Source organism: Salmo salar, chromosome ssa18, assembly GCF_905237065.1.
Source record: "Salmo salar chromosome ssa18, Ssal_v3.1, whole genome shotgun sequence".
Lineage (NCBI taxonomy): Eukaryota > Metazoa > Chordata > Actinopteri > Salmoniformes > Salmonidae > Salmo > Salmo salar.
The window spans coordinates 83,741,208-83,764,951 of NC_059459.1; the positions used below are offsets into that span (position 1 = coordinate 83,741,208).

General features: G+C 41.9%; 1 protein-coding gene across 1 annotated transcript in view; it reads left to right on the forward strand.

The window, feature by feature from the left end:
* LOC106595552 (basement membrane-specific heparan sulfate proteoglycan core protein) overlaps positions 1–23,744 on the forward strand; it is a 55,612-nt gene that overhangs the window by 22,323 nt on the left and 9,545 nt on the right. Inside the window, exons 2-19 of the mRNA XM_045700625.1 lie at positions 3,263–3,307; positions 3,457–3,726; positions 3,847–4,128; positions 4,385–4,666; positions 4,769–5,050; positions 12,670–12,942; positions 13,096–13,368; positions 13,462–13,782; positions 13,878–14,156; positions 14,330–14,578; positions 15,545–15,670; positions 15,799–15,823; positions 15,912–16,009; positions 16,172–16,222; positions 16,330–16,413; positions 16,943–17,005; positions 17,127–17,201; positions 17,388–17,450. Coding sequence (XP_045556581.1) covers positions 3,263–3,307; positions 3,457–3,726; positions 3,847–4,128; positions 4,385–4,666; positions 4,769–5,050; positions 12,670–12,942; positions 13,096–13,368; positions 13,462–13,782; positions 13,878–14,156; positions 14,330–14,578; positions 15,545–15,670; positions 15,799–15,823; positions 15,912–16,009; positions 16,172–16,222; positions 16,330–16,413; positions 16,943–17,005; positions 17,127–17,201; positions 17,388–17,450 — 3,141 coding nt within the window. The remainder of the gene's footprint in view (positions 1–3,262; positions 3,308–3,456; positions 3,727–3,846; positions 4,129–4,384; positions 4,667–4,768; positions 5,051–12,669; positions 12,943–13,095; positions 13,369–13,461; positions 13,783–13,877; positions 14,157–14,329; positions 14,579–15,544; positions 15,671–15,798; positions 15,824–15,911; positions 16,010–16,171; positions 16,223–16,329; positions 16,414–16,942; positions 17,006–17,126; positions 17,202–17,387; positions 17,451–23,744) is intronic.

The following is a 23,744-nucleotide window of genomic DNA, read 5'->3' on the forward strand; positions in this document are numbered from 1 at the left end:
TAACTTATTTTTTAACTTATTTTGTACATAATGTTGCAGCTCTTATAACTGAAAATAACTTCTGGACATCAAAACTGCAATTACTCACCACGAACTGGCATACTCCTTTTTATCCTTTGAGCCCGACGTGAATGACATACTGCTTTCCCGGGAACAGGCCCAGATCCCCGTCATTTGTGTGAAGAGAAGGCAGAGAAAAAGGGTCCGGAGGGCAGGCTGCCTTCTGAGAATTTGTAGGCTATCGAATAAACCCCCACTGTCTTCCATTCTGCTAGCAAACGTGCAAACGTTGGAAAGTAAATCGATGATCTACACGGAAGATTAAACTACCAGCAAGACATTCAAAACTGTAATATCTTATGCTTCACGGAGTCATGGCTGAACGACGACATTATAAACATACAGTACAGCTGGCTGGTTATACGCTGTATCGGGAGGATAGAACAGAAGCATCTGGTAAGACAAGGGGCGGCAGACTATGTATTTTTGTAAATAACAGCTGGTGCGCGATATCTAAGGAAGTCTCGAGGTTTTGCTCGCCTGAGGTAGAGTATCTCATGATAAACAGTAAACCACACTATCTACCTAGAGAATTTTCCTCTGTATATTTCGTAGATGTCTACATACCACCACAGACTGATGCTGGCACTAAGACCGTACTCAATGAGCTGTATTCCGCCATAAGCAAACAGGAAAACGCTCACCCAGAAGCGAAGCTCCTAGTGGACAGGGACATTAATGCAGGGAAACTTAAATCCATCTTACCAAATTTCTATCAGCATGTTAAATGTGCAACGAGAGGGGAAAAAACTCTGGACCACCTTTACTCCACACACAGAGATGCATACAAAGCTCTCCCTCTCCCTCCATTTGGCAAATCTGACCATAATTCTATCCTTCTGATTCCTGCTTACAAGCAAATATTAAAGCAGGAAGCACCAGTGACTCGATCAATAAAGAAGTGGTCAGATGAAGCAGATGCTAAGCTACAGGACTGTTTTGCTAGCACAGACTGGAAAATGTACCGGGATTCCTCTGATGGCTTTGAGGAGTACACCACATCAGTCATTGGCTTCATCAATAAGTGCATCAATGATGTCATCCCCACAGTGACCATACGTACATACCCCCAACCGGAAGCCATGGATTACAGGCAAAATCCGAGTTAAAGGCTTTAGCTGCCGCTTTCAAGGAGCAGGACTCTAACCCGGAAACTTATGAGAAATCCCGCTATGCCCTCCGACGAACCATCAAACAGGCAAGCGTCAATACAGGACTAAGATCGAATCGTACTACACCGGCTCGTACTACACCGGCTCTTTACGTTCGTCAGATTTGGCAGGGCTTGCAAACCATTACAGTCTACAAAGGGAAGCACAGCCGAGAGCTGCCCAGTGACACGAGCGTACCAGACGAGCTAAACTACTTCTACGCTTGATTTGAGGAAAATAACACTGAAACATGCATGACAGCACCAGCTGTTCCGGAAGACTGTGTGATCTCGCTCTCCGCAGCCGATGTGAGTAAGACTTTAAAACAGGTCAACATTCACAAGGCCACAGGGCCAGGCGGATTACCAGGACGTATACTGCGAGCATGCGCTGACCAACTGGCAAGTGTCTTCATGACATTTTCAAACTCTCCCTGTCCGACCCTGTCTGAAATACCAACATGTTTTAAGCAGACTACCATAGTCCCTGTGCACAAGAACACTAAGGTAACCTGCCTAAATGACAACTGATCAGTAGCACTCAGTAGTCTGTAGCCATGAAGTGATTTGAAAGGCTGGTCATGTCTCACATCAATGCCATTATCCCAGAAACCCTAGACCCACTCCAATTTGCATACCACCCTAACAGATCCACAGATAATGCAATCTCTATTGCACTCCACACTGCCCTTTCCCACCTGGACAAAAGGAACACCTATGTGAGAATGCTATTCATTGACTACATCTCAGTGTTCAACACCACAGTGCCCTCAAAGACCATCACCAAGCTAAGGACCCTGTGACTAAACACCTCCCTCTGCAACTGGATCCTGGACTTCCTGACGGGTTGCCCTCAGGTGGTAAGGGTGGGTAACAACACATCTGCCACGCTGATCCTCGACACAGGCGTCCCTCAGCGGTGCGTGCTCAGTCTCCTCCTGTACTCACTGTTCACTCATGACTTCACCACATCTGCAGTCCTCATGCATCCTTGCAGCATGCCTAAGGCACGTTCCCGCAGATGAGCATGGACTTTGGGCATATTTCTTTTGGTGTTTTTCAGAGTCAGTTGAAAGGCCTCTTTTGTTTCCTAAGTTTTCATAACTGTGACCTTAATTGCCTACCCTCTGTAAGCTGCATGTTCATTAATTGTTTATGGTTCGTTAAACAAGCATGGGGAACAGTGTTTAAACCCTTTACAATGAAGATCTGTGAAGTTATTTGGATTTTTACGAATTATCTTTGAAAGACAGTGTCCTGAAAAAGGGATTTCTTTTTTTGCTGTGTTTATGTACTATGCGGTGTCAGAGGAAGGCCCAAAAAATTGTCAAAGACTCCAGTCACCCAAGTCATAGATTATTCTCTCTGCTATCGCACGGCAAGCGGTACCCGAGAGCCAAGTCTAGGACCAAAAGGCTCCTTAACAGCTTCTAACCCCAAGCCATAAGACTGCTGAACAATTAATGAAATTGGCATCCGGACATTTTACATTGACATGCCCCCCCTATCATTGTTTTTACACTGCTGCTACTCAATGTGTGTTATCTATGCATAGTCACTTTACCCCTACCTACATGTACAAAATAACTCTACTACCATTCCCCCACATATTGACTTGGTACCCATACCCCCTGTATATAGCCTCATTATCGTTATTTTTATTGTGTTACTTTTTATTTTAATTTGATTATTTATTACTTTAGTTTATTAAGTAAATATTTTCTTAACTCTTTCTTGAACTGCATTGTTGGTTAAGGGCTTGTAAGTAAGCATTTCACTGTAAGGTCTGTTGTATTTGGTGCATGTGACAAATACAATTTGATTTGATGTGGAATCGTGCTTTTTCCTAATGAAGCAATTAAAAGTTATACTTTTTCAGAATGAATGGCTATTATTTATTTAAAAGTGCAAAAATCGATGCGGAAATTGCAAATTGCACCTTTAAAATAAAGTCCAGTAAGTATAAAGTATTTGGTAATCAGTAACCTGTATATGGCATGTTGTTGTTTATTTCAAGCTAATATTGGTGCAATGTGACTTTCTTTGTTGTAGTGCTGAATACACACATCAACTCTGGACACTCTGAAGATGATGATGGTAGATATTTGTTCACTTCATCAAGCCTCCTTCTCTTAATGCTTCATCCTGATTTTTAAAGTTGATTTTGGCAGGACATATTTCTAGTTTTTGTTTCTCGAAACAACATTTGTAAGGCAAGTGTTTCATGCTGGTTTGATTTTGTGCAGGAGTGGCAAAGGCTGTCCTGACCATACACCCCAACAGCTCCCAGATATTCAGTGGAGAGTCTGTCACTCTCAGATGTGACATACAGGGGGGAGGAGTCACTGACTGGGAGTACAGATGGTTAACACCCAGTCCAGATCAATGTCCACAGAAAGAACATGAATGTATTATCGGTGCAGCTGAGTTTTCCCACAGTGGTGACTACAGTTGTCTGGGTTCACATCAGCAGCAGGATTCTAAATGGAGTGATGCAGTCAGACTGACAGTGACACGTACGTCATCTTATCTCTCATTCACATCTGTGCCTCCATTCTTATAACCACTTGACATTGGGCAATATTTTAAGGATGCTGTTTAGTTGTTTTAAATACATATGTTGTGTGTTTCTGCAGCTCTGCCCAAAGCTACACTGACTGTAGAGCCAAACCCTGTGTTCCCTGGAGAGACAGTTACTCTGATGTGTTCAGTAGGGTCTGACAGTAGCTGGAGCTATAAGTGGTACAAAGACAGGAATGATAATGTAGTATCCCAGTCTGTCAGACACACTATAACAGGAGACACCCTCACCATCAGTGGATCAACAGTGAATGAGGGTCCCTACTGGTGTCAGGGAAAAAGAGAGTCCAGACCCACTTCTTCATCCATCAGTGACCCTGTCACTATCACTGTCAATGGTGAGTAGTGTCATACAGATAGACACTATTTACATTAAGTCAATCATGATCTGTGTGTCAGTATTCATAGTTATGATAGAAAAACATAGACATGTTTAATTAAAGAAGTATGGTGATCATACTTTGGAAAGATTGGTGCTCTAACTACATTTAATCATGATAGAGCAGATTCTATGTATGAATCAACTAACTACATTTAATCATGATAGAGCAGATTCTATGTATGAATCAACTAACTACATGTGTCTTTCTACAGCTCTGCCTGTGGCCTCAGTGAGTGTCTCTCCTCAGGGTCTCCTCTACTCTGGAGAGACAGTCAGTCTCCAGTGTGTCATACCAGACTACACAGACTGGACGTACTACTGGTCCAGAGACAACCAACACCTTCCCAGTCAGACCAGTAAAGTCATAAATATCACCATCCCCATCACTCTGACTGGTCAGACTGGTCAGACTGGTCAGTATAGATGTGAGGGGCTGAGGACAGATCGGCCCCAGAGGTCAATACCCAGTGATGACATCACCATCAGTGTCACTGGTAAGTTCACTATAGTCAGTATCACTATAACAGTGTCATTTGAAATAGCTACTCATGTATCCAGTTTAGGTAATATGTCTAATCTGTGATATGTTTTCACAGCTCTGGCCAAAGCTAAACTGACTGTAGAACCAAACCCTGTGTTCCCTGGAGAGACAGTTACTCTGACGTGTTCAACACGGTCTTACAGTAGCTGGAACTATCAGTGGTACAAAGACAGGAATGATAATGTAGTATCCCAGTCTGGTTACAGTAACATTAGAGTCTCTCACACCATCAGTAGAGCTGCTGAGTCTGACCAGGGTCGGTACTGGTGTGAAGGGAACAGAGTGTCTAGACCCACATCTTCACTACCAAGTGATCCTGTCACTCTCACTGTAAAAGGTGAGTTACTTTGTTGTGCTTTATTGATGTTGTTGATTATTTATATTGAGTCAATCATGGTCTGCGTGTCAGAATTCTTAGTTACAGTGAGCTCTAAAATTATTGGGACAGTGAAATATTTTCTGTTGTTCTGTGAATCAATAACAAACACATTGTTAATTTATTATAGTACAGAGTCATTGTTTATACACCTATTTCTATTGAGAGGAGTCTGTCCTGTACACTGACTCCTAAACTTCATGTTTGAACATAAAGGAAAACATTTATATAGAGGTTTCATCTTTGTACCTGTGCCATTATGGTGTCTGTTACAACACGGGCAGCACATCTACATGTTAATGTTGCATGGTCCATGTTCTACCAACTGTGTTACAGAGGACCACCATGTGGGTAGTGGACACTTCAGGAAAAAGAGTAGAGTATTGAGATGAATAGCCAACAGGGGGGCTCCAACCCTCTAAGACCCCAAACATTGACATCTATTTGACCAAAACACTACTACCACTATATACTACTCTACTGTACTGTTGTACTCTATTGTACTGTGCTCTACTGAACTGTACCCTACTCTACTGTACTGTACCCTACTGTACTATACCCTATTCTATTGTACTGTGCTCTACTTAACTTTACCCTGCTCTATTGTACTGTACTCTACTGAACTGTACCCTACTCTACTGTACTGTACCCTACTCTATTACAGTGTGCTCTACTGAACTTTACCCTGCTCTATTGTACTGTACTCTACTTAACTATATTCTACTCTATTGTAGTGTGCTCTACTGAACTCTACCCTACTCTATTGCACTGTGCTCTACTGCACTGTACCCTACTACATTGTACTGTGCTCTACCGCACTGTACCCTACTCCATTGTACTGTGCTCTACTGAACTGTACCCTACTCCATTGTATTGTGCTCTACTGTACTGTACCCTACTCTATTGTACTGTGCTCTACTGAACTGTACCCTACTCTACTGTACTGTACCCTACTGTACTATACCCTATTCTATTGTACTGTGCTCTACTTAACTTTACCCTGCTCTATTGTACTGTAGTCTACTGAACTGTACCCTACTCTACTGTACTGTACCCTACTCTATTACAGTGTGCTCTACTGAACTTTACCCTGCTCTATTGTACTGTACTCTACTTAACTATATTCTACTCTATTGTAGTGTGCTCTACTGAACTCTACCCTACTCTATTGCACTGTGCTCTACTGCACTGTACCCTACTACATTGTACTGTGCTCTACCGCACTGTACCCTACTCCATTGTACTGTGCTCTACTGAACTGTACCCTACTCCATTGTATTGTGCTTTACTGTACTGTACCCTACTCTATTGTACTGTGCTCTACTGAACTGTACCCTACTCTACTGTACTGTACCCTACTCTATTACAGTGTGCTCTACTGAACTTTACCCTGCTCTATTGTACTGTACTCTACTTAACTATATTCTACTCTATTGTAGTGTGCTCTACTGAACTCTACCCTACTCTATTGCACTGTGCTCTACTGCACTGTACCCTACTACATTGTACTGTGCTCTACCGCACTGTACCCTACTCCATTGTACTGTGCTCTACTGAACTGTACCCTACTCCATTGTATTGTGCTCTACTGTACTGTACCCTACTCTATTGTACTGTGCTCTACTGAACTGTACCCTACTCTACTGTACAGTGCTCTACTGAACTGTATCCTGCCCTATTGTATTGGCTATCTTAGGCTTGTGTGCGGCTTCTCGGCCATGGAAACCCATTTCATGAAGCTCCCGACGAACATTTATCTTGCTGAGTTTACTTCTGGAGGAAGTTTAGAACACAGTAGTTAGTGTTTCAACCGAAGACAGACAATTTTTACGCGCTCCGCACTTCAGCACTCGGCGGTCCTGTTCTGTGCGCTTGTGTGGCCTACCACATTCCAGCTGAGCCGTTGTTGCTCCTAGACGTTTCCACTTCACAATATCAGCACTTACAGTTGACCGGGTCAACTCTAGCATGGCAGAAATTTGACAAACTGACGTTAGAAAAGTGGCATCCTATGACGGTGTCACGTTGAAAGTCACTGAGCTCTTCAGTAAGGCCATTCTACTGCCAATGTTTGTCTATGGAGATTGCATGGCTGTGTGCTTGATTTTATACACATGTCAGCAACGGGTGAGGCTGAAAAAGCCGAATCCACTAATTTGAAAGGGTATCCACATACTTTTGCATATATAGTTTATATATCTAAAATAATAGTTACCGTACTACTTACTGAAGTCAGATCATACTTTGGAAAGATTGTTGCTCTGACTGCATCTGACAGTAGCTGGAGCTATAAGTGGTACAAAGACAGGAATGATAATGTAGTATCCCAGTCTGGTTACAGTAACATTAGAGTCTCTCACACCATCAGTAGAGCTGCTGAGTCTGACCAGGTTCTCTACTGGTGTGAAGGGAGCAGAGTGTCTAGACCCACATCTTCACAACCAAGTGGTCCTGTCACTCTCACTGTAAAAGGTGAGTTACTTTGTATTTTTCTCATGAAGATGCCCACTATATTTATACTGTGTCAGAAATCTTAGTTAAAGTATAGGGACAGTATTGGGACAGTGTTGTTCTGTGAAGTCTCCAAAGCAATAACAAACATATTGTTAAAATAGTATAGTACAGAGTAATTGTTTATACACCTATTTCTATTGAGAGGAGTCTGTCCTGTACACTGACTCCTAAACTTCATGTTTGAACATAAAGGAAAACATTTATAGAGGTTTCATCTTTGTATCTGTGCCATTATGGTGTCTGTTACAACACGGGCAGCACATCTACATGTTAATGTTGCATGGTCCATGTTCTACCAACTGTGTTACAGAGGACCACCATGTGGGTAGTGGACACTTCAGGAAAAAGAGTAGAGTATTGAGATGAATAGCCAACAGGGGGCTCCAACCTGCTAAGAACCCAAACACTGACATCTATTTGACCAAAACAGTAATACTACTATATACTATTCCACTGAACTGTCCCCTACTCTATTGTACTGGTCTCTACTGAACTGTACCCTACTCTATTGTACTATACCCTACTCTATTGTAGTGTGCTCTTCTGAACACTACCCTACTGTTGTTCTGTGTTCTACTGAACTGTACCTTACTCTATTGTACTGTACTCTACTGAACTGTACCCTACTGTACTGTGCTCTACTGAACTGTACCCTACTCTATTGTACTGTGCTCTACTGAACTGTACCCAACTATTGTGCTGTACTGTACTGTACCCTACTCTACTGAACTATTCCCTACTCTATTGTGCTGTACTTTACTGTACTCTACTCTACTGTACTCTACTGTACTGCACCCTGCTCTATTGTACTGTGCTCTACTGAACTGTACCCTACTCTACTGTACTCTACTGTACTGTACCCCACTATATTGTACTGTACTCTATTGTACTCTACCCTACTCTATTGTACTGTACCCTACTCTAAAGTACTGTAGTCTACTGTACTGTACCCTACTCTTTTGTACTGTACTCTATTGTACTGTACAATACTGTACTGTCCACTTCTCTATTGTACTGTACACTACTGAACTGTACCCTACTCTATTGTATTGTGCTCTACTGAACTGTACCCTACTCTTTTGTTCTGTACTCTACTGAACTGTAACCTACTCTATTGTACTGTGCTCTTTTGTACTGTACCCTACTCTACTGTACCCTACTCTATTGTACTGTGCTCTACTGAACTGTACCCTACTCTTTTGTACTGGACTCTACTGAACTGTACCCTACTCTACTTTCCTGTACTCTACTGTGCTCAACTGTACTGTGTTCTACTGTACTGTACTCAAGTTTAATCTACTTGAGTTTCTTACGATTGAAGAAAGGGCCCATGGACTCGGGATCTAGTGGTCTTGGTCTTGAGACCACTCGGGATCTAGTGGTCTTGGTCTTTAACTTGTTATGGTCTCAATTCACTGGTTCTGGAAATTGGGACCAATGTTCTGGTCTTAAACTTTGTTTACAAACCATAGGCAACCCATGGACTTAGATAGACATTGTCTACCTGTATGTCCCATTATGGCATCTATGAGAGCATGGGCAGCTTCATTGAGGCCATCTCCATTTAGAAATCATCAACTGTCTTCTACTACTTCTATGAGTTGGCAAACAAATTGAAAGGGTGTACACTGCCACCTAGTGTGTTTGGACATGGATAAAGTCAAGGTTGGTGATTTACTGCCAGCTGCAGTTATGAAATGTTTTTCTCACGATTATAATTAATTGGGTATCCCCCCCTGATGACCTGTATGGAATTATGTGATCCTTTCGTAACCCATAGGAAGTCCAACCCAGTTGAATACTTATAAATTGTGAAAGTCCTCAATAGTGCTGCCCATGCTAAAACATGCTTTTGGGCACTAGAGTCCTCTATCTTTCTCTGAGGCAACCCAAGTGCTGGAAGACAATACTCTCTGATCATTGGCTGATAACTCCCAAACCATAGAAATCCCCACCCAGTTGACTTCTTTAAATGGTGGAAGTCATCAATGGCAATGTTTATAGCAAAATTAGTTTTATACATCTAGCTTTCGCTATTTTTGAAACCTTACATCGAAACACCTGCTATTTTGCCAAAATAATGATAGGAAAAGTGATAATTAAACATCTAACAACATAATTAATTAGATGCATAAGTATATAAATCAATCAACAAGTTCCTGATTAATACAATCAACATTGAACATTTTACAAATAACAATAGAGATTATATTTCTCTAAATTCAATTTAAAGGTTTTGAAAGTTGGTTAAAAATCACGTTTTTACTATTTAGTTCATTTGGTATGCAAATACAGTTTCTAAAATGAATCTGTAATAGGTTAATCAAAATGACCACTACCGTGCATGGTGCTCCCTTTATTGCTTCTATTTCACTATGTTTCTGTAGAGACCAGTTTAGTGTGGTGGTAGGAATTCAGGTTTGCAATACAAACAAAGTGTGTGAGAAGTATATACGTCTATCTGACAGATGTTGGAAGACGTGTGTTGAAAGTTGGGAAAAATAGGATACAAATTACAAAACAAATGTAAAGCCCCAATGTGCACCACTTCTGTAGAATGATCCATAAACAAATGATAGTTTTAACATTGTTTTGAGGCTTTACATTGTTTGTTTACATTTACATGGTTTACAAACATTGGAGTAAAACCAGATTATATTCTTCAAGAATCAATATACATTATATCATTCATTTATAAGTCCAAAAATGGATGTAGCAACTAACTATTCTAGCTTTAAATTCAACATACAGTGGGGCAAAAAAGTATTTAGTCAGCCACCAATTGTGCAAGTTCTCCCACTTAAAAAGATGATTTATCATAGGTACACTTCAACTATGAAAGACAAAATGAGAAGAAACAAAATCCAGAAAATGACATTGTAGGATTTTTAATGAATTTATTTGCAAATTATGGTGGAAAATAAGTATTTGGTCAATAACAAAAGTTTCTCAATACTTTGTTATATACCCTTTGTTGGCAATGACACAGGTCAAACGTTTTCTGTAAGTCTTCACAAGGTTTTCACACACTGTTGCTGGTATTTTGGCCCATTCCTCCATGCAGATCTCCTCTAGAGCAGTGATGTTTTGGGGCTGTCGCTGGGCATCACGGACTTTCAACTCCCTCCAAAGATTTTCTATGGGGTTGAGATCTGGAGACTGGCTAGGCCACTCCAGGACCTTGAAATGCTTCTTACGAAGCCACTCCTTCGTTGCCCGGGCGGTGTGTTTGGGATCATTGTCATGCTGAAAGACCCAGCCACGTTTCATCTTCAATGCCCTTGCTGATGGAAGGAGGTTTTCACTCAAAATCTCACGATACATGGCCCCATTCATTCTTTCCTTTACATGGAACCGTCGTCCTGGTCCCTTTGCAGAAGAACAGCCCCAAAGCATGATGTTTCCACCCCCATGCTTCACAGTAGGCATGGTGTTCTTTGGATGCAACTCAGCATTATTTGTCCTCCAAACACGACGAGTTGAGTTTTTTCCAAAAAGTTCTATTTTGGTTTCATCTGACCATATGACATTCTCCCAATCCTCTTCTAGATCATCCAAATGCTCTCTAGCAAACTTCAGATGGGCCTGGACATGTACTGGCTTAAGCAGGGGGACACGTCTGGCACTGCAGGATTTGAGTCCCTGGCGGCGTAGTGTGTTATTGATGGTAGGCTTTGTTACTTTGGTCCCAGCTCTCTGCAGCTCATTCACTAGGTCCCCCCGTGTGATTCTGGGATTTTTGCTCACCGTTCTTGTGATCATTTTGACCCCACGGGGTGAGATCTTGCGTGGAGCCCCAGATCGAGGGAGATAATCAGTGGTCTTGTATGTCTTCCATTTCCTAATAATTGCTCCCACAGTTGATTTCTTCAAACCAAGCTGCTTGCCTATTGCAGATTCAGTCTTCCCAGCCTGGTGCAGGTCTACAATTTTGTTTCTGGTGTCCTTTGACAGCTCTTTGGTCTTGGCCATAATGGAGTATGGAGTGTGACTGTTTGAGTTTGTGGACAAGTGTCTTTTATACTGATAACAAGTTCAAACAGGTGCCATTAATACAGGTAACGAGTGGAGGACAGAGGAGCCTCTTAAAGAAGAAGTTACAGGTCTGTGAGAGCCAGAAATCTTGCTTGTTTGTAGGTGACCAAATACTTATTTTCCACCATAATTTGCAAATAAATTCATAAAAAATCCTACAATGTGATTTTCTGGATTTTTTTCTTCTCATTTTGTCTGTCATAGTTGACGTGTACCTATGGTGAAAATTACAGGCCTCTCTCATCTTTTTAAGTGGGAGAACTTGCACAATTGGTGGCTGACTAAATACTTTTTTGCCCCACTGTACACCTATAATGAACTTTCCAAAACCGCTGTTAGGTTCTTATTTTTCAGAGTAAATAACTCACGGACACTAGAGAAGCTTTAACCAAGTTTAATCATTCCCCAAAGGTTCTGTACAGCTGAAAACAGACAGCTAAAGATTTCAGACTTCACAGTTTATATGCATCCTACTTAAGACACTCCCCTTTCTCTCCAATCCTTACATTTTATGGCTGAACAGGAAGCTAATAAAGAGCGTAACAGGATTCCAAACATTTATTACTCTCTTAAGAGAATCTGTCCGCACCTCCTGACCTCAACCCCTCTTTCATCTAATATGCAGATGTCCATCTGTCTCCCCTGTATCAACACATCTCTCTCCTCCTATTCAGTGTTCTTTTCTCTCAGCTCTGCCTGAAACTACAGTGACCGTAAATCCAAAACCTGTGTACACCAGAGAAACAGTCACTGATGTGTTCAGCTGGGTCTTACAGTGACTGGAGCTATAAATGGTACAAAGACAACAGTGAGATTAGCTTGTCCCAGTATAAATACCTTAATACTAGATCCACCATCAGTAGAGTTACTGAGTCTGACCAGGGTCTCTACTGGTGTCAGGGAGAGAGAAGATCCAGACCCACATCTTCATCCATCAGTGATGCTGTCACTGTTACTGTGAATAGTGACAACTTTAGTTGTTGTTGTTGTTGTTGTTATCTTATCACTCAAACCCATTGAAATACCAACAGATTATCAGCCAAAGACCACACTGACTTCAGACAAAGAGAACATATTCACAGGAGACAGTGTGACACTGAGCTGTACTGTAGAGTCTTCTGGATGGAAGTTTTACTGGTACAGACACAGACCAGACTCTACACCAGTAACCACAACCTCTGGATACTCCTACACACTCAGCTGGGTCAGTGTCTCTGATGGAGGACAGTACTGGTGCAGAGCTGGGAGAGGAGACCCAGTCTACTACACCCTGTACAGTGACCCAGTCCAGATAAACATTACTGGTCAGTCTAAAACAGTTTTATGATAAAGTGTTATTTTATATGGATAGATGGTAATCTATGGTATAATATGTTGTCTGTTTACTGTATCACAACAATGATAGCTAACTTGAAGCTATAGTGCAACTGTTTATTCAGTTAGTTGTGTCTGTGCAGAGAGACCTGTTGCTGTTCTGATCCTCCAACCCTACTGGACCCAGATATTCAGAGGAGAGACTGTTACTATGAGATGTGACATACAGGGAGGAGGAGACACTGACTGGGACTACAGATGGTATAAGAATAGTCGGTTATTCAGCCACTTTAACACAAAGCCTGAACATAGAATCAGTCCTGTCTACAGGTCTAACAGTGATTCATATACCTGTGAGGGTGTAAAGGGAAACAAGCTCTCCAAGACCAGTGAGGCTGTAAAACTGACCGTGTCTGGTAAGTCTATCTAATCATGTATAAAATAAATTGGGTTCACTAGAATACTTTCTAAGACTGAAAGGTTGAAACCTGTCCTCTATCAAATCACAGATCAACCCCAACCTGTCCTGAGTATCTCTCCTCAGTGGCTGAACCCTGGAGACTTAGTGACTCTGAGCTGTGAAGTTGACAAGACTTCTACAGGCTGGAGGTTCTCCTGGTACAGGACTGTTCCCTACAGAGCTGGGTTACCCTCCCTATCAGACAAGTCTTACTCTCTACAGCCCCTATCTGACAATGTGACTAGTGAAGACTCCTACACTCTGATCCCTGCTGGTGCTACTCCCACAGGAGGATATGTGTGTAGAGCTGGGAGAGGAGACCCAGTCTATGATACACTCTACAGTCAACCTCAGTGTCTCTGGTCAGGAGGTAACTAACTGCATTGAAACTGTATTGAATTATATTTAAGTCACCCTCATGTGTCTATATAACTATAGGTTTGACTCTGTCTCTCTTTGTTTCAGATCTGCAGCCTTCAGTGTCTCTTACAGTAAATCCCAACACAACTCAACACTTTACATCAAAGTCTCTCTCACTGAGCTGTGAGGAGAAGGGGAACTCTACTGGATGGAGACTGAAGAGATACACAGAGACATCATGGCCGTCACAGTGTCCATCTACCTGGAGATCAATAACAGAATCCACCTGCACCATCACATCATTGGACACATGGTACAGTGGAGTGTTCTGGTGTGAGACTGGATCAGGAGAGTACAGTAATGCTGTCAACATCACAGTAAATGGTACGTCTATTGTACAACATTCAATAGCGTTTTTACATTTCAATGCATGTTATGTTTCATTCTGTAACTGATTGATTGCGTCTCATAAAATAAAACACAAGCTCATAAGATGTTGATGTATTGTGAATTATTACTCTAGATTTACAGTATTATTTATATATTATGTTACACAGCTGGTGATGTGATCCTGGAGAGTCCTGTCCATCCTGTGACTGAAGGAGACTCTGTGACTCTGACCTGCACATTTAGATATCAGGAAACAAATCCTAAACTCAAGGCTGATTTCTACAAAGATGGAGTACTCATCAAGAATGAGACCACAGGAGAGATGACCATCCCTACAGTATCCAAGTCAGATGAAGGATTCTATAAGTGTAAATCTGATGAAGGAGAATCACCAGAGAGCTGGGTGACAGTGAGAGGTGAGAAAACATTTATGATCACAAGTTAGTTACCTTTTCATTATCTTTGTGAAAAACATGTGATTTAAGTGTTGATGTTAATGTAGTTTTGAATGTGATGTAACATTCTTGAAATACACAGGAAACTGTTGTGTGAAAAACCCAGCAGTGTTGCAGTTCTTGACACACTCAAACTGATGCGGCTGGCACCTACTATCCTGCCCCGTTCAAAGGCACTTAAATCTTTTGTCAACAGGTGCTCTCCCCTAGAAAATATGATCTCTCAACTAAATTGTCAAAAGACGGGCCAGCCTACTTTGTTTTCATGCTCTGTACTCTTAACCTACATAACCTCTCTCAGAGTCTGTGCTGTTCTCTCTCCAGTCTCAGATATATACAGGAATTGAACTACTTTATTTATGTTCTACCTCAGAGTATGACGGTGTTGTGCTGTTCTCTCTCCAGTCTCAGATACATACAGGAATTGAACTACTTTATTTATTTTCTACCTCAGAGTCTGATGGTGTTGTGCTGTTCTCTCTCCAGTCTCTCCAGTCTCAGATACATACAGGAATTGAACTACTTTATTTATGTTCCACCTCAGAGTCTGATGGTGTTGTGCTGTTCTCTCTCCAGTCTCTCCAGTCTCAGATACATACAGGAATTGAACTACTTTATTTATTTTCTACCTCAGAGTCTGATGGTGTTGTGCTGTTCTCTCTCCAGTCTCAGATACATACAGGAATTGAACTACTTTATTTATGTTCTACCTCAGAGTCTGATGGTGTTGTGCTGTTCTCTCTCCAGTCTCTCCAGTCTCAGATACATACAGGAATTGAACTACTTTATTTATGTTCCACCTCAGAGTCTGATGGTGTTGTGCTGTTCTCTCTCCAGTCTCTCCAGTCTCAGATACATACAGGAATTGAACTCCTTTATTTATGTTCTACCTCAGAGTCTGATGGTGTTGTCCTGTTCTCTCTCCAGTTTCTCCAGTCGTATCTCCTGGATCCTCTACATCAGTCCTAGTAGGAGTGGTTGTGGGTCTGGTTGTTGCTGGTGTTCTACTGGTCATTCTCCTGGTCCTGCTGTGGAGATATCAAAACAGAAAAGGTGAGACTAATCTTCTCCCATTTCACGGAAAACTTCTTATATATTTAGGATAAAAATCACAACATGAAATTAAAATATAAATAGTTGAAGAAAGTTCAGAACATAAAACAATGTGTTTGTCATTACAGGTTCCTGTTTCAACAGAATATTCTGGTGAGTACACCTGTCTCTCAACTGAATTGATACATACAGTATAACATCTTCTCTGTGCTTCTAATGCTGAGTATCTCTCTCCCTGTAGGCCCCCTCAGCCCCAGAGCACCAACCAGGACCCCCAACAGGACCAAGGATCTACCCAGGGTCAGGCTCCTGATACTGTGTATACACATCTCCAGCATGGTCAGTCTCTCAGCCCAGACCTCTACCACCCTCCTCTCTGTAACCTCATACACTGACTCATCAACATCCACTTTGTATAACATGTTACCATACTCTCTGTCCGTAGACAAGCTGAGGGACAACCAACCTAACTAACCTGTCTCTCTCTTCTTTGACCAACAGGTGACACTAACATCTACGATACGATCAATCCCTCAGACAACAATGATAATGGTAGTGTAATGTAATGTTTTCAGTATGAATGTGTGGTAGTCTGCTGCTCTTCATTTAATATGACATGTAGTTTGACTAAGTGGAGGTGTTTGTGTATTATGTCTCAGATGCTGCTGGTGCTTCTGCTGCTGGACCAAGTCATGTGACTTACGCCCAGATTCAACTCAAAAAGTTGGACAAGAAAAAGAAAGGTGACTCTCAACTGTGACAAATGTAGCAGTTTATCTAAGATTAGTTAAAATATGGACATACACACAGTACCAGTCAAAAGTTTGGACACACCTACTCATTCAAGGGATTTTCTTTATTTTTACAATTTTCTACATTGTAGGATAATAGTGAAGACATCGAAACTGTGAAATAACACATATGGAATCAAACGTATTAAGAAGGAAAGAAATTCCACAAATTAACTTTTAACAAGGCACACCAGTTAATTGAAATGCATTCCAGGTGTCTACCTCATGAAGCTGGTTGAGAGAATGCCAAGGGAGTGCAGAGCTGTCATCAAGGCAAAGGGTGGCTACTTTTTGGGGTATTACGTGATTCCATAAGTGCTATTTCATAGTTTTGATGTCTTCACTATTATTCTACAATGTAGAAAAGAGAGAAAATGTAAGAAAAACCCTTGAATGGGTAGGTGTGTCCAAACTTTGGACTGGTACTGTGTATATATCTATATATATTTACAAATTCTCTGCTGCTCTTCTTCCTCCTCAGAAAAGCGAGATTATCTAAAAGAAAATCCAGTCTACTCTGAGGTGAAGACAGGGAAAGCCACAGGTAAGACCCATTATACCGGTTGGCAGTCATTAACCTTAATTGTTTTTTAATTTGTGATGAAGAGGCAGAATGTGCAATAAGCTAATTCCTTCATTCGTTGACTGAAAATGTCCATTGTCAGCAGCAGCTGGACATTTTGATGTGACCTATGCTGAGGTTGAACTCCAAAAGAAGGTCAAAGCCAAGAAGAAGAGAGGTAAGATTGGAAATCCCTCCATATTCCCCCTATCAGAACCTCACACCTCTTTAACCCATATTAAAAGCTGTGTACAGTATTTAAGGGATCATCATAACCTCACACCTCTAACTATATATTGTATAACTGTATATCATTCTGTCTAACTGTAAAATGATGCTGATGTGTTATCCTCACCCATTACAGAAATACCAATCCCGCCTAAGGCAGAATCTGTCTATTCTCTAGTGAAGCCATACACAGCCCCCGGTAAGACTAAATCAACAATCTATTGAAGTGTATGAAACTATATATAAGTATTTCCTAACAAACAATCTGGTGAGAAAGTGTTTCTGATCACATTACCTTTTTATCATCCAAGTGATGATTTTTGGATTATAGTGTTGACGTTAACATACTTTTGGATTTGCAATCCCATAGTAAATTACAGTGCATTCGGAAAGTATTCAGACCCCTTGACTTTTTCCACATTTTGTTACATTACAGCCTTGTTCTAAAATTGATAAAATATTTTTTTCCAGCAATCTACACACAATACCACATAATGGCAATGTTGCAAATGTATAAAAAGTGCTTTATTTACATAACTATTCAGATCCTTTGCTATGATACTTGAAATTGGGCTCAGGTCCTTGAGGGAGATGGAGGGAGAAATAACTTTCTGCTGTGATGTGTTACAGGTCCTTGAGGGAGATGGGGGGGATAAATAACTTTGTATGGTGATATGTTACAGTTCCTTGAGGGAGATGGAGGGATAAATAACTTTCTGTGGTGAAATGTTACAGGTCCTTGAGGGAGATGGAGAGATAAATAACTTTGTGTGGTGATATGTTACAGGTCCTTGAGGGAGATGGAGGGATAAATAACTTTGTGTGGTGATATGTTACAGGTCCTTGAGGGAGTAGGAGGGATACACCATCAGAGGAGCAGGAGCAACCTGGGAACATGGATAATATGTACATGCTAGACGCCCTCACGCACATATACACATGCAGCCATGCACAAACAAATACACACACACACAAACACACACGCACTAGGGTATATACACTGCTCAAAAGAATAAAGGGAACACTAAAATAACACATCCTAGATCTGAGTGAATGAAATAATCTTATTAAATACTTTTTTCTTTACATAGTTGAATGTGCTGACAACAAAATCACACAAATAATCAATGGAAATCCAATTTATCAACCCATGGAGGTCTGGATTTGGAGTCACACTCAAAATTAAAGTGGAAAACCACACTACAGGCTGATCCAACTTTGATGTAATGTCCTTAAAACAAGTCAAAATGAGGCTCAGTAGTGTGTGTGGCCTCCACGTGCCTGTATGACCTCCCTACAACGCCTGGGCATGCTCCTGATGAGGTGGCGGATGGTGGACAGTCTGTGGTGCAACGTGGCGTTGGTGGATGGAATGAGACATGATGTCCCAGATGTGCTCAATTGGATTCAGTTCTGGGGAACGGGTGGGCCAGTCCATAGCATCAATGCCTTCCTCTTGCAGGAACTGCTGACACACTCCAGCCACATGAGGTCTAGCATTGTCTTGCATTAGGAGGAACCCAGGGCCAACCGCACCAGCATATGGTCTCACAAGGGGTCTGAGGATCTCATTTCGGTTCCTAATGGCAGTCAGGCTACCTCTGGCGAGCACATGGAGGGCTGTGCGGCCCCCCCAAAAAAATGCCACACCATGACTGACCCACCGCCAAACCGGTCATGCTGGAGGATGTTGCAGGCAGCAGAACGCTCTCCACGGCATCTCCAGACTCTGTTATGTCTGTCACGTGCTCAGTGTGAACCTGCTTTCATCTGTGAAGAGCACAGGGCGCCAGTGGCGAATTTGCCAATCTTGGTGTTCTCTGGCAAATGCCAAACGTCCTGCACGGTGTTGGGCTGTAAGCACAACCCCCACCTGTGGACGTCGGGCCCTCATACCACCCTCATGGAGTCTGTTTCTGACCGTTTGAGCAGACACATGCACATTTGTGGCCTGCTGGAGGTCATTTTGCAGGGCTCTGGCAGTGCTCCTCCTTGCACAAAGGCGGAGGTAGCGGTCCTGCTGCTGGGTTGTTGCCCTCCTACGGCCTCCTCCACGTCTCCTGATGTACTGGCCTGTCTCCTGGTAGCGCCTCCATGCTCTGAACACTACGCTGACAGACACAGCAAACCTTCTTGCCACAGCTTGCATTGATGTGCCATCCTGGATGAGCTGCACTACCTGAGCCACTTGTGTGGGTTGTAGACTCCGTCTCATGTTACCACTACAGTGAAAGCACCGTCAGCATTCAAAAGTGACCAAAACATCAGCCAGGAAGCATAGGAACTGAGAAGTGGTCTGTGGTTACCACCTGCAGAACCACTCCTTTATTGGGGGTGTCTTGCTAATTGCCTATAATTTACACCTGTTGTCTATTCCATTTGCACAACAGCATGTGAAATGTATTGTCAATCAGTGTTGCTTCCTAAGTGGACAGTTTTATTTCACAGAAGTGTGATTGACTTGGAGTTACATTGTGTTGTTTAAGTGTTCCCTTTATTTTTTTAGCAGTACATACATACATACATACATACATACATACATACATACATACATACATACAGTGCATTCGGAAAGTAATCAGATCCCTTGATTTTTTTCCACATTTTGTTACGTTACAGCCTTATTCTAAAATGGATCAAATAAAAAATGTCCTCATCAATCTACACACAATAACCCATAATAACAAAGCAAAAACAGAAATACCTTACTTAGATAAGTATTCAGACCCTTTGCTATGAGACTTGAATTGAGGTCAGGTGCATCCTGTTTCATTGATCATCCTTGAGATGTTTCTACAACTTGATTGGAGTCCACCTGTCGTAAATTCAATTGATTGGACATGATTTGGAAAGGCACACACCTGTCAATATAAGGTTCGACAGTTGACAGTGCATGTCAGAGCAAGGTCAAAGTAATCGTCCGTAAAGCTCCGAGACAGGCAGCCACTCCTCAGTAAAAGGCACATGACAGCCCACTTGGAGTGTGCTAAATGGCACCTCTGACCATTAGAAACAAGATTCTCTGTTCTGATGAAACCAAGATTGAACTCTTTGGCCTGAATGCCAAGTAACACGTCTGGAGGAAACCAGGCACCGTTTGTGACCTGGCCAATACCATCCCTACGGTGAAGCACGGTGGTGGTAGTATCATGCTGTGGGGATGTTTTTCAGCAGCAGGGAGTGGGAGACAAGTCAGGATGGAGGGAAATATGAACGGAGCAAAGTACAGAGAGATCCTTGATAAAAACCTGCTCTAGAGCACTCAAGAACTCAGACTGGGGTGAAGGTTCACCTTCCAACAGGACAACGACCCTAAGCACACAGCCAACACAACGCAGGAATGGCTTCAGGGACAAGTCTCTGAATCTTTAAGTGGCCCAGCCAGAACCCGGATTTGAACCCGATCGAACATCTCTGGATAGACCTGAAAATAGCTGTGCAGCGATGCTCCCCATCCAACCTTACAGAGCTTGAGAGGATCAGCAGAGAAGAATGGGACCAAGGTTGTAGCTTCATACCCAAGAAGACTCGAATGTAATCGCTACCAAAGGCGCTTCAACAAAGTACTGAGTAAAGGGTCTGAACACTTATGTAAATGTTTTTTATTTATTTTTTTATATATTTTCTTATTGTTTTGTACACTCAGTGTATATCTTTTCATAAGCTCAATGTAACTGAAAGAGACAGTTTTGAATGTCTGACTGAAATTTGAGACAAATTAACCTATTTTTCTAAGTTAGTGGTATTTGAATTTGTTGATAAAATGCGGGACATTTGCGGGACACACACGCACACACAATAACACCTTGTACATTAAGGACTTGTATATATTTTTTTTACCATCAAATATATTTTATTGAATCATGGTTTAATTGTGTATTACTGTAACAGCTTTTGAAACAATGATATGGTGTAATGATGATGGATCGTGTCTGCAGCTAAAATAATTGTATCTGCTTTGTATTGTATAAAAAAAAATGTTTAACTATAAATTGTGAGAGTAATAGAACTGGAAGGTATGAACTGGGAAGCAGATCTGATGTCATTGAGATCTGAGGAACCATTGATGGTCTGATGATCCTATGAGCAGAGGAGGGAGCCGGTCAGAGTAGAAAGACAGTCAGTGTCCGTAGCCTCAGCAGAACCCCATGCTGTCCCCTCATGTCCTCCGTGCTCTGGGCTGGTGATGCTTAGCTGGCTAGCCACTCCTCTCCACTAACTCTATGTAGCACCCACTTGGGTGATGTTATTATGCTGCCACACAGTCGCTAGAATAATAATATTAACAGTCAGAGTAGCTATTCCACTAGTCCAAGCCATCTCCTCATGGAGTCCTCTCACTTCTTCTGCTTCTCTCCAAGCCAATGTTGTGGCATTCTAATCCATTCACATCCACACTGTCTCCAAGCTAGCTTGTTAGTTAGCAAGTGAGACAAAACTTGCAAATTCGAACTTAAAAATCATTCAGGATGACCAATTAATTATGGATTCTGAATTAGCAATCAAAAAACAAAAAGTTGATAGAAAAATGGCAATACAAAAAGCTCAGTGCAGTCAAAAATGTGATTTTACTATGTTTTACATACTCTGAGTATACCAGACATTAGGAACACCTACCTAATAGTCAGTTTTCCCCTTCCCACTCAGACCACTCCCAGACATTCCCAGCAACATTCTTGCTTGACAAATTGCTCTTTGCTTAGAAACTGTTTTTGTTTATTTTTGACAATTTACATTGAAAACAATCACATTAAGATATAAATTCTTACCCATAAATGATTTGATATTGAGATAAAAGTGGCTGCATTGGACCTTTAAAAACCACTAAATATGATTAAATGTACAAAACATTTATGGGAGCGATCATCCATGGCTATTTTTTATTTATTGTTTATGTTCTCAATGTCTGAAATGTATTATCTTTGATTCATTATTTCTCTCATTTGATGATAAAATAACATATTTCTTTATGAATGTTACAAAATATTATCAGTATTATACATTTTTTCTTCTGTTCAACTGTACTTTTTGAATATCTTTGTATTGTGCTTTTTTAATAAACTTTAGTTTTTCATCCACAAGATGGAATGAGTGGATGTTGTCATCATTGTCAACTCTTCCATACAACCTGCTTTGGCCAGCCCTCCCTTCAGAACTAATCAAGTTATTGGGCTCGTCAATGTGTGAGTGAAAGTGTCAATCTGTGATTGGTACATCCGTTTTGTGATTTTTAAATTAAAGACATGATCCAGAACTTTAGAGACTACAAAGTACACTACATGACCAAAAGCATGTGGACACCTGAACATCGTTGAACATCTCATTCCATAATCATAGGCATTAATATGGACTTGGTCCCCCCTTAGCTCCTCTACTCTTCTGGGAAGGCTTTCCACTAGATTTACTTTGCCACCATGGCCTTTTTTGCCTTTACCTCCCTTATCTCACCTCATTTGCTCACATTGTATATAGACTTATTTTTCTACTGTATTATTGACTGTATGTTTGTTTTACTCCATGTGTAACTCTGTGTTGTTGTATGTGTCGAACTGCTTTGCTTTATCTGCCTCTAACCCTAGGGAGCTCTTTGCCACCTTCTCCTCCCTCCTGAATCCTCCTCCCCCTCCCCCCCTCCTCCCTCTCTGCGGATTACTTTGTCAACCATTTTGAAAAGAAGGTTGACGACCTCCGATCCTCGTTTGTTAAGTCAAACGACACCGCTGGTCCTGCTCACATTGCCCTACCCTATGCTTTGACCTCTTTCTCCCCTCTCTCTCCAGATGAAATCTTGCGACTTGTGACGGCCGACCGCCCAACAACCTGCCCGCTTGACCCTATCCCCTCCTCTCTTCTCCAGACCATTTCCAGAGACCTTCTCCCTTACCTCACCTCGCTCATCAACTCATCCTTGACCGCTGGCTACGTCCCTTCCGTCTTCAAGAGAGCGAGAGTTGCACCCCTTCTCAAAAAACCTACACTCGATCCCTCCGATGTCAACAACTACAGACCAGTATCCCTTCTTTCTTTTCTCTCCAAAACTCTTGAGCGTGCCGTCCTTGGCCAGCTCTCTTGCTATCTCTCTCAGAATGACCTTGTTGATCCAAATCAGTCGGGTTTCAAGACTGGTCATTCAACTGAGGTCGCTCCTACCAGGTGGCGTGGCGAGAATCCGTCTTCGCACCACGTGCTCTCACCACTGGTGTCCCCCAGGGCTCAGTTCTAGGCCCTCTCCTATTCTCACTATACACCAAGTCACTTGGCTCTGTCATATCCTCACATGGTCTCTCCTATCATTGCTACGCAGACGACACACAATTAATCTTCTCCTTTCCCCCTTCTGATAACCAGGTGGCGAATCGCATCTCTGCATGTCTGGCAGACATATCAGTGTGGATGACAGATCACCACCTCAAGCTGAACCTCGGCAAGACGGAGCTGGTCTTCCTCCCGGGGAAGGACTGCCCGTTCCATGATCTCGCCATCACGGTTGACA